General features: G+C 35.4%; 1 protein-coding gene across 1 annotated transcript; it reads right to left on the bottom strand.

Annotated features, from left to right (window-relative positions):
* Window positions 1-16,152: 16,152 nt before the first annotated feature.
* On the bottom strand, window positions 16,153-16,404 carry LOC107505147 (uncharacterized protein C3orf14-like). Its single transcript, XM_036235839.1, has one exon. It carries the CDS (start codon window positions 16,402-16,404, stop codon window positions 16,153-16,155), a length of 252 nt encoding a protein of 83 aa, XP_036091732.1.
* Between the last annotated feature and the right edge of the window lie 962 nt (window positions 16,405-17,366).

Genomic DNA, 17,366 nt, shown 5'->3' with positions numbered 1-17,366 from the left:
GGGGAGCTGCTAGGTGTACTATCTTTTCTGTTTGGCAAATGCAGATTTTAATCTACATTTAACTTTTTATAACTGAATTTGGATAATGTTTTTAAAATTAAAATTCACTTTAAAAATTGTTTTAAAATGAAAGACTGATTCAGGAAGTAAAAGCGGTACAACGATGATGGGATTTAATAGCTGCTTAAAATTTTCACCTTCTGCAGACATATTAGTTTCATTAAAATTCAGTTATTAATTACTGATGTGGGGGAAGAAAAGTATCTTTTTCCCCCTGATCCCTTTAAGTGGGGCCCCTGCAACAAATAACAGATCGACAAGAGAAATGCATACAGATTTCTTTAACATACATTTTACATGACATCGAAGGCTTTATAAAGAAATGAAGACCCCAGGATACAGTTAAATCTGAGTGTTTTTATGCTAGGTTTGATGAAGAGTGCAAAGTTGTGGAGAAAAAAATGTGGTAGGAGGGAAAAGAGTATGAACCAAGTATGGTAAATTTGAGGAAACAGCAAGGCCTGTTTGTTCAAATGCCTCTTGATATCTTGGAGATAAGGATGGTCCTTTTCTCGGGTATAAGGAGTGCATCTTTCATATGAGAGTTTTATGGCTTGCTTCAGGAGAAGGTCAGAAGGTTCTTCCTGCACATGCTGTTACTCAAATTCCTTCAGCTTAAAATATTCAATATGCCAAGTTGCCATATTTGGGGGTAGAATGTTCTGAACCCTGTCACTGGACAGTTATTTGCATAAAATATTATTATATCAGACTGTAACCAGGGGATCGACAGTTAACTTGGTAGTTAGATATAAAAAATGTTGAAGAAATGGTTGTTCATTTTTCCTTTTTTTGTACTACATTACTTATTTATTTTCCATTTTGTTTCCTGGCATAATTATATAGACAAAGGTTCATTAAATAAAAATTACCATCTGCATTTCTTTTTGTTGCATTTCCTGATGTTACTGAAAATAATTTGGTCATGTTCAAGAGGGAGGCTACTAAAAATTAACCTGTTCCTGGTGTCAGTATACAGGTATACTACTGTCATGGCATACAGGGACCATCAAGGTAATATAGGACAGAAAAACTTTTAATCTAGCCTCTTGGGTTCTGTAGCTGGGGCCTGTGAATTAAACTGGCAAAAGATAGATTCATGAGAGAAAAGTTTTATTTCTCATGCACATGGGGAATTCACAAAAAAGAAGTTAAAACCCAGAGAAGCGTTTGGGTCTGAGAGTTTATAAACCATTTTAACAAAGGAGAGTAAATTGTACAGGCGTTACTAGATAAAAGAAAGGGAGTGATTGTGCTTCTAGGGATGATATATTGTAGGAAGGTGACAACTAAGAAATGCATGGTAGATAAAAGTTTTTAGTAAGTGCTATGATATGAATGTTTGTGTTCCCCCCCACCCCAAATTCCTGTTAAATCCTACAGCTTGAAATAATCCTTATACCAAAATGGCATATTTTGGGATGACATATGCTGATTCCCTTGAGTACTGTACTCAACAAGATATGTTTATGGTCGCTGGATTTATTCTGTTGGTTTGGAGCTCTCTGTACCAAATTAAAATTTTTTTCCTTTTTTTTTAATATTGTGGTAAAAAAACACATAATAAAGTTGATGATTTTAACCATTTTTAAGTATACGGTTCAGTAGTTCAGTATTCACATTATCATGAAACCGATCTCTAGAACTTTTAAATCTTCCAAATGTGCAACTTTATACCCATTAAACAAGAACTCCTGTTTTTGTACTGAATTTTTTTTAAAAAAATCTCACCTGACAGGTTAGGCAAGAAAAGACACCAAACTAAGTATTTAGCATGAAGAAGGGCAGTATGAGGAATGAAAGAACCAACCTTGCAGTGGCATTATGGACAGGGCCGGCCTGGCAGAGATAGCCTGATTTTCCAGGAGTAGAAGGTGTCCAGGTGGAGTTCTTGGATAGGCTAGACAGAGGCCATTATTTTGACCAGGGTTTGAAGACGTTTGGTATCCTTGCACTGAAACTGTCCATAGAATGCGATGTCGGCTGCTCGTTTAAACTTGCTTACTCTGCAGTCAAAGTTATGCCATAATACCTCTACCCACCCATTTGAAGTAACTTTTAAAATAATAATTTTTCTTCAAAAAACAATATTATGTTTATCATAGAATATTCAGAAAATACAAAGGAGCATAAAATGACAACTAAAATCATCTTTAATTCCACCATTTTGAGAAATCAAACCTTTGGCATTTTGTCATATTACTATATTTGAAAAATATTTGCGAGATTAAGTTATACTTGCAATTTTATAACTTTCCCATTTTGCTTATACTATGAGCAATTTTACATGTCATTACATATTATTCAAAAACATGTTTTTAATGACTACATAATATTACATTCTACAGATGTTGTTTAAAGCATTTTAAAAAGTGGCAACTTTATTGTCATCCTAGAACACAAAAGTGCAATGCTGTCACACCTGTCTTCAAAATAATTCCTGGTACATCTTATGCTGAAATAAAGCATTATCAAGTTGGATCCCAAAGATAAGCACATTTTAAGAAATGCTAAAGCGAAATATAAAACCTTAGCACAGGCTGCAATTTAGGCAAATAGAACCAGAACGTGGTATTATCTGTCAACAAACAACTTAGAAAGCTTTTCCATAAAATTAAATAATGATGTGATGTGTTATCCAGTACATTTGTAGCAGTGTAATTACAATAATGAGACATATTTAATATAACCAGACTTTATGTTTTAAAAATGTTAAGTCATGCCAAGCATGCTATTTGGTGTTGCTCAGCTATTAAGCCATTTTACATTTTCCATTTCAATTTTATGAGGCCCAGGAAGCAAAGTGAGGAGAAAATTTTGTTGAATGATAAACATATTGAAATGGAAAAATGAAAGCTTCTCTTGCATCCTCCAGATCAGTTAGCAACAGAGTTGCAAATTTATAGCTTTAGTTATCGTCCACCAGTCCTTTCCAATGAACACAAATTTATGGCATTTTGAAGCATAATAAAAAGAGCATACTTAATATTTTATTTTCATTCTTGTCATTTCAGCTATCAAAACATTACAATAAATGTCACACTTGGAAATTTACCTGGAAAAAACCTCAAATCATTATGGTACCAGTGTACAAAAGGATGATAAATGCAAAGAGCAGAGCACTTATAGCCAAACAGAAAATGAAAATGGCACCGAAGAAATTACTCATTGAGAGAAAAAGCAGAGTCAGACTGATTGAGTAACATTGTACTTTGACATAAAGGACCCAGTCCTGAAAAAATCTCTGACCACACGTTTTCCAAGAGACGTCTTTCCTCTCTACAACAGAGACTCTCAATTTTGTGATTAGTCAGTTGTTTCAGAGAGAGCAGGGAAACCACCACATAATGACTGCAAAACCTTGGACTTTATGAGAAACTGCATTCTAATTTTGAATGCTCCCTCCATGGACGGGTCGAATGCCTTTAAACTAGTTTCTGAAATTCCCTGAGCCCTCGTTTTCTTATCTGCAGAAAGGGAATAATAATATTCCCTCATCATATTGTTGTTATGAGGTTTTATAAGACAGTATATGTAAAGCACATACACAGTAAGGTCTCAATAAATGGTCATGTTAGTACTTGCCATGAATCACTCAAGGTGCTTTTCAGTTGTACTATCTATTAATGAAGAGCTATTGTTACCTATTTATTTCGTGGCAGGAACCACAATTGCCTCCTCAAACTTCATTCTTTCTTTCTTATCATCAGAAGCATGATTTTATTTAGGACAACAATGTATTCAGATGAACCACACATTTCCCAGCTCCCACTGAAGCTGAGAAGGGCCACTAAAATTTATGTAGAAGACATCAACGGGGGCTTCAAGGAAAGCTGTCTCTGCCTTGGAGGTATGTCTGGGAAAGTGGATAAGATGAATGAAACTTCAGCAGCTCTTTTGGAATTATAGGAAGGAGAAGTATAGGAGAGAAGTTACAAAATATACAATCCTAGTCACCTCAGCCTTGAAATTCTTGAGGAGCTTAAGTAATGCCAACAACCTTTTACCCCTAAACTTCTTGTTTCTTGAGAGATATAGGCTTCGATCACTATTATTCTGAGTTTGTATTACACATTGCCAAATCAAATTATGACTCACGTCTACTTGAAAAATAATGACAACTTCATCATTCAAGGTATCATTATAATATTGTCTCATTGTGTGAGGTGACCTGGGTAAGTTTGTTTTTGAAATAAAAAGCTTAACTAAGAATCTACCTCACAGTGTTGTTATTAAGGATGGAATGAAAAAAAGAAAAAGAAGCACATAAATTGGCTTGTCTAATACAATCTTCGGCATGTAGTGATTATTTGGTTTGTAGTTATCATCACAGAGCTATCACAAAGGATAGCAAGTTAAAGGAAACTTGCCTTGTCCTTGAAGAAGAAACCAGGGACGATCATTTTTTTTTTTAGTTCATCAATTGACATTCTGTATTATTATTAGTTTCCTAAGCTCATTGTCTGATGAATTCATTATTCAGGAGAATTTCAGCTCTTTAGATTGGGAAGGTGCGGCATAAAGGAAAGTCAATAGACCTCATGAAACTAGAAGCACAAAAGGAGTGGCCTTCTACTCAAAGAGAGACTGCCAAGCAACAAAATGCAATCTCTTAATGTTGTGTTTCTGGGATATGAGAGAAAACATATAATTGTACCCCATGTCTAAATTCTGAACTGATTATGTCATTGTTCAATATGCAGGTAAGATGCAGCTGCGCCTGGTCCTGAGAACTGGGCTCATCTTTTTCTGACTCTCTACTTGTGTTTGCTGGTGATACGCCCAGTGCACTATAACATGGAAAAGGAATGGACTCAGTGGCTCTGTGTGAAGTTTTTAAATGGTGGCAATATCTACAAGGACCTTTCTCCCAACCCGTGGTGGTCAGTGTTACTAATGGGTGACTCCGCAACTTTTGGATAGACATCATTGCCAGAAGTCCTGAGTGAAGTCACGATTCACATGCTGATTGGTTCAGTTTGTTTTAGCATCACACTGTTTTTTTTTTTTTAATAGTTTATAAGAATTTATTAAAAATGAAAGTTGTTTGATTTTCTATCCCATGAACATCCATCCAGCTGCCTTTCAACTGCTAAGCTACATGACTGCTGTTGTCATAAATGCCCTTGAAATCTTCAGGGTACAGAAGGTCTTTGCTTAAAACTTCTTGCTCCAGGCCTGTAGCCAACATAATTCTTCACACCTTTTTTTATAAAAGTTCTCCAAAATCTTCCCCCGAACATGCCATCTAAGCATCACACTGTTTTTAATTATGTTGTAAAGGAACAATAAGATGTCAGAAACAGCTTTCAGGCAATTTATCTCATCGTAAGTTTATTCTCACTGGACTTAGGAGAGAGGCTAATCTCAAAATTGTTGACAGTATCCTAAGACATTTTATTGTGCAGCCACAGTGTCCAAGATGATGTGCAAAACACATCAAAGATAAGATTACTGCTTTCCCAGCATTTTTCTCTGCTTATCGAAACTATGACCTAATTTAAATGGAAGGAAACACTTTTCTATGGCAGTCATTCATAGTTATGTTATATATATATACATAGTAGAATTTGTAACCACATTCTAAAATTATAAATTGTTTTATGACATTAGAAAACAAGCTAACTCAATTCTATGCTATATATGAGAGACACATCTAAATCAAAGAGAGTATGGTATCTCTATAAAATGGAATCTTCTGCAGATAAAAAAGAATGTATCTATGTACTGATGTGGAGTGTTCAGTGAGATGTGTTTTTGTAAAAAAAAAAAAAAAAAAAAAAAGGGTCCAGAACTGTGTTACAGTACACTACTTTTTGAGGGTATGTGTGCACTTAACAAAGATCCTTTGGTTGACCAAACTTTACTCAGGCTCCCCTGACCCTCCCTTCAACAGGGATTCTTCCTTGTAGAATCCAGTTTTAGCAAGGATCCTGCCAAGTCAGTTTAGGTGAATTCCTCAAAGTGATAACTAGGTGATAAATATGCAGTAGCAGTTTCTTCCCTACCCACTCAAGAAATCCTGGCAGTTTCCTTGGGACTAAGCCCCTAAGTCCCATGCAAGGCCTCATCAGATCCTTGGTGATATTATTCACCCTTTCTTGAGGGAAAGAACTTCTTTAGGTTAACACTTCAGGAAATTTTAATAGAGCTCTACATGGTCCAAATATCAGCTTTCAGACTCAGGAAGAAATGGATGGAAAAAAGATGGACGTTTCATACACTTAGATAGACTTTGGAAACACCAAGACAGCTATTTAGTGGCTCCTAGATCTATATCTCAAGTCATTGTGTATGATTTACACAGAAAGACTCGCCATGGAAAGGATGAATTGTGGGATATATTAGACAAACAGATGTGGACCCTTTCCATGGAGGGTGTGAGATTCTTGCTAAATTGATTTAGCAAAGGTCTCACTAATACCAGATTATAAAGAACGTGCACCGATGGGCCTAGGATATGGTTCAGGAGCCTGACTAAAGTGGTCCAAGACTTTGCCAGTAACCATATTTGTCTTAGCTAATTAAAAGAACGAAATTGAATTAAATGAAGAGAATATAGGGGGAGAAAAATTCTCTCCCTGGGTCTCCAGCTGGCACTAAGGATTAAATTGACATAATCCTGAGAGGTTAACAGGAGAAAAGCAAAAAAATTTATTAAATGTTTACATGTACATAGGAGCCCACATTAGAGAACGAAGATTCAAAGAAATGACAAGAGCTAAAGTTTTTATGCCCTATAGACAAAATACAGGAAATTTGTGAAGAATTGGCAAGACAAAGCCAGGGGTTTGAACTAGGGCAATAAATGATGAAGCAACTAGCAAGATAAGGGTTAGTTTAACAAGGTTTGTTTTGACAAATTTCTTAGCTCCAAACTCTTTGTCTCTGGTGAGAAGAGTGTCTTCCCTCCTCGTGGCAGAGGGAGGGCACTTTTCACATGGGCTATTCATCTCTTGCTTTCAAGACAACTGGAGGGTCAATTTATCTCTTGCTTTCAAGACAGCGGAGGGTCAGAGTGTCCTTTTTGCACCAGTTGTTTCTTAAATGCCTTTAATTCACAGTATTCAACATATCAAAGTGGCATATTTTGGGGGGCATATTCTGGTTTCCTTCAAGAACAATCCTTAAAAATTGAAAACAAATGAAGCTAATGAACCTGACTATATATCAAGTTGGAAGCATATCCATACAAAGAAAAAAGTTGCTTCGAGGGACATTAAAATGCAATATTTTGCTAGCACATCCTTATAAGATATAATTTAAGGGGAAAAAAACTGTAAAGACATTATAAAATAGAGTCAATCGCTACTGTTAGCAGAGATATTGGCAAAACATCACGTATGGAATATTCTTGCTTAAAACAAATCAAACAAAATCTAATCACGTCTCTGGATCTAACTACTATTTTACAAGAAATGCAGGGAATGGAGGCAAAGTTAAATGTTATTAGAAAGCAATTGGTTACATCCAAAGTGTGGACCATTCTAAAGAATAAATGATTCTCCAACAAATCTATAGCATAGGAAGAAAGGGGTAAGGAGGGGTGTTATAAAATAAAAGAGATTTAAGGAATATCATAATCAAATAAAATGTATGGATCTTATTTGAATCCTGATTGCCTTTGTGACAATAGATAACATTTAGTATGTACTGGGTAGTAGATGAGACAAGTAAAGGAATCATTAATTTTATCAGGTATGACAATGAAAAGATGGTCATGTTTTAAAAAGTCTATTAGTTAGCAATGCATACTGAGCTATTTATGGGTTCAATCATGTAATATCTGAGTTTTTAAACCCAGTGTCCTCATACTAAACAAAAGGATTTAAAAGAAGAGTGTGGCCATAGATGGAAATGCTTCAGAAATAATTAACAGGGGAGAATGAAAAAGTATTCTTTGGTTAAAGCATAAAAGAAGTCATTGGCAACCTTAAGAAGAGCCAGACCAAATGATTTGGTGTTTAATTAGTGAAGGAAGAGTTGGTGAGTGGAGACAATGAGATTTTACTTTTTAAAGGATGGAAAGATACTAAAAGAAATAATAATAGTAATTTTAATGGTAACTAGTAACTAGAAAGGTTTGAGAAAGGTTAGTTTGCTGACTTTCTTCTTTTTTTAATGTTAAATGATTCTATGAGGAGGAAAAGGAAATTTCTCTTTCTTTTAGTTTCTTTCTTTCACAATTTAGTTTATAACACTATGCTCTCTCTTTTCCTCTACCAGAGAGATAGGCAATATTCTAGAGAGTGATGCTTCTTTCCCCTAGGTCCTTGGAGCATAGCTTCCAGCTGAGGTATAATGGATGTGTATAGGGACAGTGAGAAATAAACCTTTGTTACAATTTTAAGCCATTGACATTTTGGGGGTTGTTTGTTATAATATAACTTAGACCATCTGACTTAGGGATACTTAAAAAAAGTACTTATTTATTTATTCTTTTTTTCTTCCCCATCACCCTACCTTCCTCCCCTTTGGCAACCATCAGCTTGTTCTCTGTATTTAAGGGTCTGTTTCTGTTTTGTTTTTGTTTTTTTATCATTTGTTTTGTTTTTAGATTCCACATATCTGTGAAATATGATAATTGTCTTTCTCTGACATATCACTTAATATAATACTATCTAGGTCCATCCATGTCACAAATGGCAAAATTTCATTTCATTCTTTTTTATTGCTGATAATAGTCCATCATATACATATATATATTTTAAAGTAGCCAAGGGATACTTTTTAATATAATACCATATAAAAGATGTTGAATAGATTCTGGTAGTAGTTTCTGTTCAGTGAGACATTGGTGATAACACCTTCCCAATGTGACTAGAGGAGAAATTCATGTCATCCAGTGTGCATTCTTCACCTCTGCATAGTTCTCTGTGTCTTTCATGGCAGGAAGAATTGCAGGCAATTGTCGACTTTGTTTGCTGTTTGTTCCTTGAGCACCTGCACCACTGTTCTTTGTTTTCAGGGAAGGTTTTTGCGTATCTCTTCACAGGAGTAGAAGCAATTGTGGGATGAGACACCCCAACCTTTAGGAAGTCCGCAGAGGACTTGGTAAGCATTCAAAGAACATGATTAAGGGACATAAAATGGTTGGAAAACTTGACCCAGTCCAAGACTGGAAATGCTGAGAATCAAGCATGATAAAATATTAGGAACTCCTTCCCCATCTTCAGGCAGTTTCTGGGATTTGTTACCTGCCTTAATCTTGATGCCATCATTCAGGCACTGCAGTGGTAACTTAGCAACTCTCCCCGGTTTCCTTCTGTGGAGCCCCACTGAGCAGGAATGTGATTAATTTGCCCATGGCATAAAATCCTAGCTAATGCTTCAGAGAACCAGGCTTTGTCTTAGAAATATTTTCCAGCGGATAGAAAAACAGCTCTTTCTGGCTCACTGCAGGGTCTGTCTCTAAGCGTGCTGATGGAACTGCTGATATAGCGGTTTATTTCAGCTAGGCAGCATTAGCCAGCTGCTGTGAAGGCTGAACCCATTTACCCTTCAGGCAGGTTTGTTAAAGTAGCAAAGATCCCTCCTCGACAGTGTAAATTGGGTTCATCAAAGATTCAGACTTGCTGTAGCATGAGCTGGAAGTCTGATATGTGCCAGGGCGTTGGTCTTTTTGCATAAGGAGCCTCATGGAAAAGAAATCATCCTAAGGGAAGAACGAATTGAAATACACTCTCTCTGATTTGGTTCAAAGACAGTGAGAAGGGACGTGGTGGGGGGCAGAGGATTCTGAGGACAGCGTGGTGGGTGTCTGTCACGCAGATCGCTCTCAGTGCCCACTCCCTGGGCTGCCCTCCTGAGTCTTGGGAGAAGGAGCTGTAATAAACATCAAGTGGAAATGGAAAGAGCGGTTCCACTTATAACCTCCTAAGATGTGAAAAGGACCAGGACTTTACGCGGAAGCCTCATCTGAGAGCACCCTGCTCTTTCGATTTCCTGTGGGCTGTTCCTAGGGTCATCTCTGGCTCCTGCTCCCATTGCACTTTCTTCTGCCTTTCTCTTCTCCACTGACCCAGATTTTGAAATCAGGAACTTTTCCATGATTTTTATTTCTGCTTTCCCCCCCCCCCAAAGATACCCTCATGTTAAGTGCTTATATATATGGCAGATTTGACGAAATGAAATTATGTCACATCAATGTACTGTTTAACCTCTTCTGAATAAAGTCTTCCTACCTACCTCACTGCAGAATAATCTGCCTACTCTGAGGCTACCTGTCACTTTGGTGGCTAGTAATCAACCATGCTGACACTCCTTACCTCAAGGCCTTGAATGCTTCACTGCCTGAGGGCTTTCTCAGGCACCAGGGAATATAGCCGGGGATGGGGGATGAGCTGAGGGTGGTGGTGTGTGGTGGGGTGACGGGGTGGTGTTTAATGCGCCAGTGCCAACTCTCAACTGATGAGGGACATAAATAGTCCAGCTTTCCAATCCTACAGTGGGTCAGTTCTGTTGCGTGTTCTACACAGGTCCTCAGAAGGTCTCCAAGAGGATTGAGACAAATTTGCCCACAGCGGTAATCCCCTCATTAACATATCTTTCACGGGGCTTCTCTCTCTTCGCCGTGTCTCACTTTACTCACCCCTATACTTCAGCTTCTTGGCAATACCTCCCAAACAAAGTGCTTGCACCCAAGCCTCTACTCAGGGTCTGCTTTTTGAGAAAATCTAAACCAAGACACCCAGTTTCTGTATTTCCTGCCTTGCCACCAATTTAAATTTTCTACCCTCTCTTCACTCTTCAGTTCTTTCTTCTCATAGCTGACGTCTCATTAATATCTCTGCTAAAACAATGGACCATCTACTTTTTAATACACAGCCTAGCAAAATAGAGGAGCTCTGTCTTTGACATTCAGTTTTCCTTCTGTCTCTTTCATTAGCATCTGTATATGGAAAGAGGCAATGAGGTCCCTCTAGGTCCTGGCAACCATTATTCTACTTTTTATTTTTAAAGGTGAGAACAGACCGTATTTGCATCTCTGTGCCTTATTTCACTTAACGCAACGCACTCAAGGTCCATCCATGTTGTTACAAATGGCAGGATTTCTGGCTGAATTATATTTCACATTTTAAAAATCCATTTATCCATTCATGAACACTGAGGCTGTTTTTATATTTTTGGCTATTGTGAGTAATGTTGCAATGAGGTGCAGATATCTCTTCAAGATAGTGATTTCATACCCTTCATTTATATATCCAGAAGTGGAATTACTGCATCCTACAGTAGCTCTATTTTTATTTTCTTTTTTTGAAACTCCATACTGTTTTCTGTAGTGGTTGTATCAATGTACATTCTCCTCGTTGCTCCACATCCTGGCCAACACTTGTTATCTCTTATCTTTTTTATAATAGCTATATTAATAGGTGTGAGGTGATATTTCATTGTGGTTTTGATTTGCATTTCCCTGATGATTAGTGATGAGATCTTTTTATGTATCTGTTGGCCATTTGTATGTCTTCTTTTGAAAAAAATGTCTATTTGGAACTTTTATCCATTTTTTAATTGGATTATCTGGGGTTTTTGTGTGTGTGTGTACTTAAGTTGTATGAATTCTATGTATACTTTGGATATTAACCCCTTATCTGATATATCCTTTGCAAATATTTTCTTTCATTCCATGGGCTGCCTTTTCAGTATGTTGATTATTTCTTTTGCTATGCAGAAGCTTTTGGTTTGATGTAGTACCAACCCGTTTTTGCTTTGGTTGCTTATGCTTTTGGTATCATATCCAAAAAATTGTTGCCAAGACCAATGTCAAAGAGCTTTTTCCATATTTTCCTCTAGGAGTTTTACAGTTTCACACTTTACATTTGAGTCTTTAATCCATTTTGAGTTAATTTTTAAAAATGATATAAGATAGGGATGTAATTTTATTCTTTTGCATGTGAGTATCCTGTTTTCCCAACATCATTTATTAAAAAGACTATCTTTTCCTCATTCAGTATTCTTGGCCCCCTTGTCAAATATTAATTGGTGGTATATATCTGGGTTTATTTCAGGGCTCTTGAATGGATTTCGTTGATCTCTGTGTCTGTTTTTATACCAGTACCATACCATTTTGATCACTATAGCTTTGTGGTACAATTTGAAATCAGGAATTATGATGCCTCTGGCTTTGTACATCTTTCTCTGGCTATTTGAGTTCTTTCATGGTTCCATACAAATTTTAAAATTGTTTTTTTATTCTGAGAAAAATGACATTAGAATTTTGATAGGAATTCCATTGAATCTATAAATGACTTTGGGTAGTACAGACATTTTAACAATGTTAATTCTTCCCATCCATGAACACAGGATATCTTTCCATTTATTTGCATCTTCTTCAATTTCTTTCATCAATATCTCACTATTTTCAGTGTACAGATATTTACCTCCTGGGTTAAATTTATTTGTCAATATTTTATTTCTTTTTGAGTCTATCGTAAATGGGATTAATTTCTTTATTTCTAATTCAGATATTTCATTGTTAGTGTATAGAAATGCAACTAATTTTTGTACATGGATTTCATATCCTGAAATTTTACTCAATTTGTCAATTCTAACAGTTTTTGGGTAGCTTCTTTAAGGTTTTCTATATATAAAGTCATGTTATCTGCAAGCAGAGTCAGTTTTATGTCTTTCTAATTTGAATGCCTTCTATTTCTTTTCTTTTCTTTTTTTTTTTTTTTTGGCCTAATTGCTCTAGGTAGGGTAGTACTATGTTGAATAGGACAAAGCACAGAGGCATGTGTGAATCAGAGCAGAAATGCACTGATCAGGCTCAGAAGGTGGGTTCTGCTGTGTAACCAAAGCATCTAATCTTCAAAATTTTTAGTGACAACCACTAGTCCTGAGCTTGACTCAAATCACATTTAGTTGAGGCGTACAGAGCAGGGCAGTTTTGAAGTTATTTACACCTGGATTTGGACTCCAGCTCTATTGATTATCTGTTTAAAATTTCATTGGTTTTGCTCTAATTTTTATGATTCATTTTCTTCTGCTTACTTTGGATTTAATTTGCTCTTTTTCCTAGTTTCCCAAGGTAGAAACTTAGATTATTGATTTTAGAGCTTTCTATTTTTCTAATAAATGCATATTTCTATGAAAAATGCCATTGGAATTTTGATAGGGATTACATTGAATCTGTAGATTGCTTTGGTAGTTAACAATATTAATTCTTTCCATCCATGAGCACGGTATATACTTCCATTTATTTGTTTCTTCTTCACTTTCTTTCATCATCATCTCACAGGTTTTAGTATACAGGTTTTTCACCTTCTTGTCTAGATTTATTCCTGGGTATTTTATTCTTTTTGGTGCAATTGTAAATGGTATTATTTTCTTAACTTCTCTTTCCGAAAGTTTATTATTAGTGTATAGAAATGCAACAAATGTCTGTATATTGAGTTTGTATCCTGAAACTTCACTGAATTCATTTATTAATTTTAACAATTGTTTTTTGGTGGAGTCTTTAGGGTTTTCTAGATATAATATCATGTCACCTGCAAATAGTGATAGTTTTACTTCTTCCTTTTCAACTTTGGATGCGTTTCTGTCCATTCACTTTTAATCTATATCTGTCTATATTTCGAGTGAGTTTTCTGAGTGACCAAGTTGGTGAACATGTGGAGATTTAGGGAGAGTGGTGCTCCTAGAGAGGTCATGGAAACTCCTTGCCCTTTCCCCATACCACACCCTGTGCATCTCTTCCATCTGGTTGTTTGAGTTATATCCTTTTATTAAAAACTGGTGATATAGTTGGCTATCAGAAAGACATGGAATAAGATGCAGTATAAACAGTCAAAACTAGGGAGAGTCATTTCTCATGCTGACAAGACTGTGTGATTACTGACTCTCTCCATGTTTTTATTATCAGTAGCAATGCTCTTTGCGTTAATGATTCCTACAACCTGTTGGTGAAAACTGCAGACTTAATCTGCTTTGCTTTAGCCTGATAACAGTGCTGAATAGAGTGTAAAGTAAGCAGAGGCCCAGGATTCTGAGATGAGGTTTAAAAACTAAAGACTATACATACATAGTGCCCTTATGGGTTGGAGGGAATATTACTTATTCATCAGATTTCTCTTTGGCTTTTGTAAATATAGAGTTCTTGGTCCAATAAAACCATGCAGATTATATGTAATTAATTTTTTTGTAATTAATTTTTTTGTTAGCAAAGGTTATTTCTATCAAATATATTCTATATTTTTTAATATATAGGTATTCGATATTTTAATCTGATGGGTCTAAGTGTGTCATCCATTTGTTAAGTGGTCTTTAGCGGATCTGTTTCAAATAGAAATACAAAAACAAAATGAAAAGTTTGCTTAAGACTTGAGTCTAGTGTTTTTCATTTTCTCTTGGGCTGATTATTTAAATTGACAGACCAGCAGGAAATATGAAAAAATACTTAAGTTATGTGTCTCATTATAGGATAAGTAACACAAAAATTTTCTCAAAAAATATTGTATGATTGCATAGCAAAATAGCAAAACTTGTCAATGTGATATTCTATACACATCCCTAGTGTAAGTTACTAGGGTAGGGAATAAACCATTTATATTAATCCAAGGTAAATAGAAAGTGAGTCCAAATGAATGTGCTATTGTTTTTCATCAAATACAATGTTATTTAGGTGCAAATACAGTAAATGTGTATTTTTAATAACAAAAGATATTTTAAAGTCACAAAAAATATGATCACAAAAAACTGTAGATACTGATATGCTGTCAAGGATCTTAAAACTTGAAATAAAATAAGTATGAGACAGAGCTTTTCCCCTTCTCCACATACTCTTAAATAGATACTGAATTAGGCCCAAGATTTTCTTCTAATTGCAAATAATTTTAAGGACAATGGAAATTTGTTGTGCAAATAATTATGCATATTTATATAGTGTGTGGATTTAGATGGATCAAGCATAAGAAATACATTTTGATTTTTTAAAACAGTTCCATGCATCACGTACTACTTATAAAATCTTACCAATTATTAAAATAAAGACCTCTTGGATAATTTGGTTTTTTAAAAAATTAAGATGTGGAAACATGGCCTCAGTACAGCACTTCAGCATTTCTAACCAGTCATACATTGCTTGAGAGGTGAACCACATTTGCTATTTTGAGTTCAACCTAAGTGATCCTAGACAATTGTTGGGAAGTGAGGTGAAAATTTTCTATTTGATGATATCTTACAGAAATCCTAACACCAATGAGAATGTGCCAGAGTTCACATTACACCCAAGAAGATGTCTGAAGGGATAGTTACTGCAAAGTCATATGCCAAAAACAGCTTGGAGAAAGTACAGTTTCACAGGAGGCATTAATATGGGGGTGGGGGGGAAGTAGCTTCTTTCCTTTTCTAAAATCTAAACCTGTTAATTCTACGTGCAAGCAAAATGAAGCAATATTGAGCTTAAAGTGCTGACTCTAGGAGTTAATTATTGTAGAATCTCAGAGGAGAGACTGGAGTTTCTGGTTTGAACATCCTAACAGATTGGTTTCAGAACCACAATGTAACTATTTATATTGGTTACTCATTTTCTATGGGGGAGGGGGATTGTGCCCAAGAACACCCCTAAACAAGAAGTAATTTAAAAGATTATTTTAGTTAACAGATTATTAAAGTAAATTATTCCAAATGGTGATTATAGAAGCCTACAAATAACAACAAGTGGCCTTATTGAACACCTCCTTTGGAGTAGAAAAGACTCAATTTTGCAGATAAAGGGATGCTAACTATTTAGTGGGCAAAACATGAGCTCTCCTGAGTATGATGTGGCTTGCAGGAGCAAACTGTGCATCTGAAAAAAATGTAGCAAGAGTATTAAAGAATGGGCAATAATTTTTACTTCATATTTAATAAATCAAATCATTTTCTTAATTTTCCATGGTGTTTTATACTAGATTTAGTGAAGAACTTTAGAAATTAAGTTATTACTGACATTCATAAAACAAAGTCCAATAAAATATGTCATTATGTGGCACATTCAAATTAACCAGTATTTACAACTAGCTAATGAATGGTACATATTTGATAGAATATTTACATATAGAATATCTGAAGTTATACTCTTACAGGAATCAAAGATATAGGATGTTTTGGTCAATGTTCACAAAATATGTATTTTGGAAGTGGGTGAATTTGGGTTTGTAGAGACTTTTCTGCTGCTTCTATATCCTTTAAAAGACTAAGGTTCCTTTTAAAGGCAGTCTCAACTGTTTGACTCTGATACACCTTTTCCTTGTTTTGATCTCCAAATTTACCCTCTGTTTGTTGAAGTAACATTAGTCTTTTTGATACTACCTCTTCATGTCGTTTAGAAAGGCAAGTTTCTCGAATAAAGAGGAAAGTCATTTTTACTTAAAGGTGCTGTATAAACTTTCTTGGCTGAAGAGCCTGGGCTTATACCAATAGAGGTCCAGCAAAGTGCTCTGAAGGCTCCAAACTTAAAGGCAAATCATCTGGTTGGGTGCGAAAGTGGAAGGTGACGATATCCACTCTGATCTCTTTCTTTTCAGAAAGGCTCCAGGGTCTGTGCAGAGCCTGCCTTTTGTGGTTTTTAAAAAACAGTTTATATCAGTTTATATGTTTCCCCTTTCTTCCTTTCTTGGCATGTCAGCTATACACCTTTGGTTATTATTTTTTTAAATTAATTAATTAACTAACTAACTATTTACAGATTTTTCTGGTGAAGATTTTATTTATTGTATTATTAGTCTTTTCATTGAACCAAGTTTTGGTTCTGGAATGCTATATGTACATATAATTGTTCAGCTATAAAAAAGAAAACCCATCAGCCACGAAATTCACAATAGAAACTGGTTGACTAAGGTAGGAAGGGAGGAGGGAGAATTAAAATTACCATACATTTTAGAATAAGAATGTCAAACAATCCCATGAATTTTTTTATTTATGCAGGTGATATAGCTCAGACTAGGTTTTAATTTATTCATTCAGACAGTATTTAGGTTCTATTATGTACAGACACAGTTCTATTCTCAATGAGAGTTCCAAAGACAGTCTATAGATTTCCTTGCAAACTCATGTCAATTTTGACATCTAATCTGATACCTTTAAAATTAATAAAGAATGGCTGTCCAAGACTTTGCAATGTATATTTATAATGAATCTAAGTCCACTTTCCAATAACTCTATACAACTTCATGGGTAGTATGAGCACCTTATAATATCAAAATAATACTAATTACTCCCTCCTATTCCCTGTATCATTGCCATAATTTATTTCACTTATACATATGCATACACAAGCATTTGTATATATTTATGTAGATATACACACATAAGCATACAGAATT

Source organism: Rousettus aegyptiacus, unplaced genomic scaffold (genome assembly GCF_014176215.1).
Source record: "Rousettus aegyptiacus isolate mRouAeg1 unplaced genomic scaffold, mRouAeg1.p scaffold_m13_p_2, whole genome shotgun sequence".
NCBI classification, from domain to species: Eukaryota; Metazoa; Chordata; class Mammalia; order Chiroptera; family Pteropodidae; genus Rousettus; species Rousettus aegyptiacus.
This window is presented reverse-complemented; position numbering and strand designations above follow the sequence as displayed.

Excerpts from the sequence above, each read along its gene's own strand:
- LOC107505147 (XM_036235839.1), bottom strand. The coding sequence starts at position 16,404 with ATGACTTTCCTCTTTATTCGAGAAACTTGCCTTTCTAAACGACATGAA.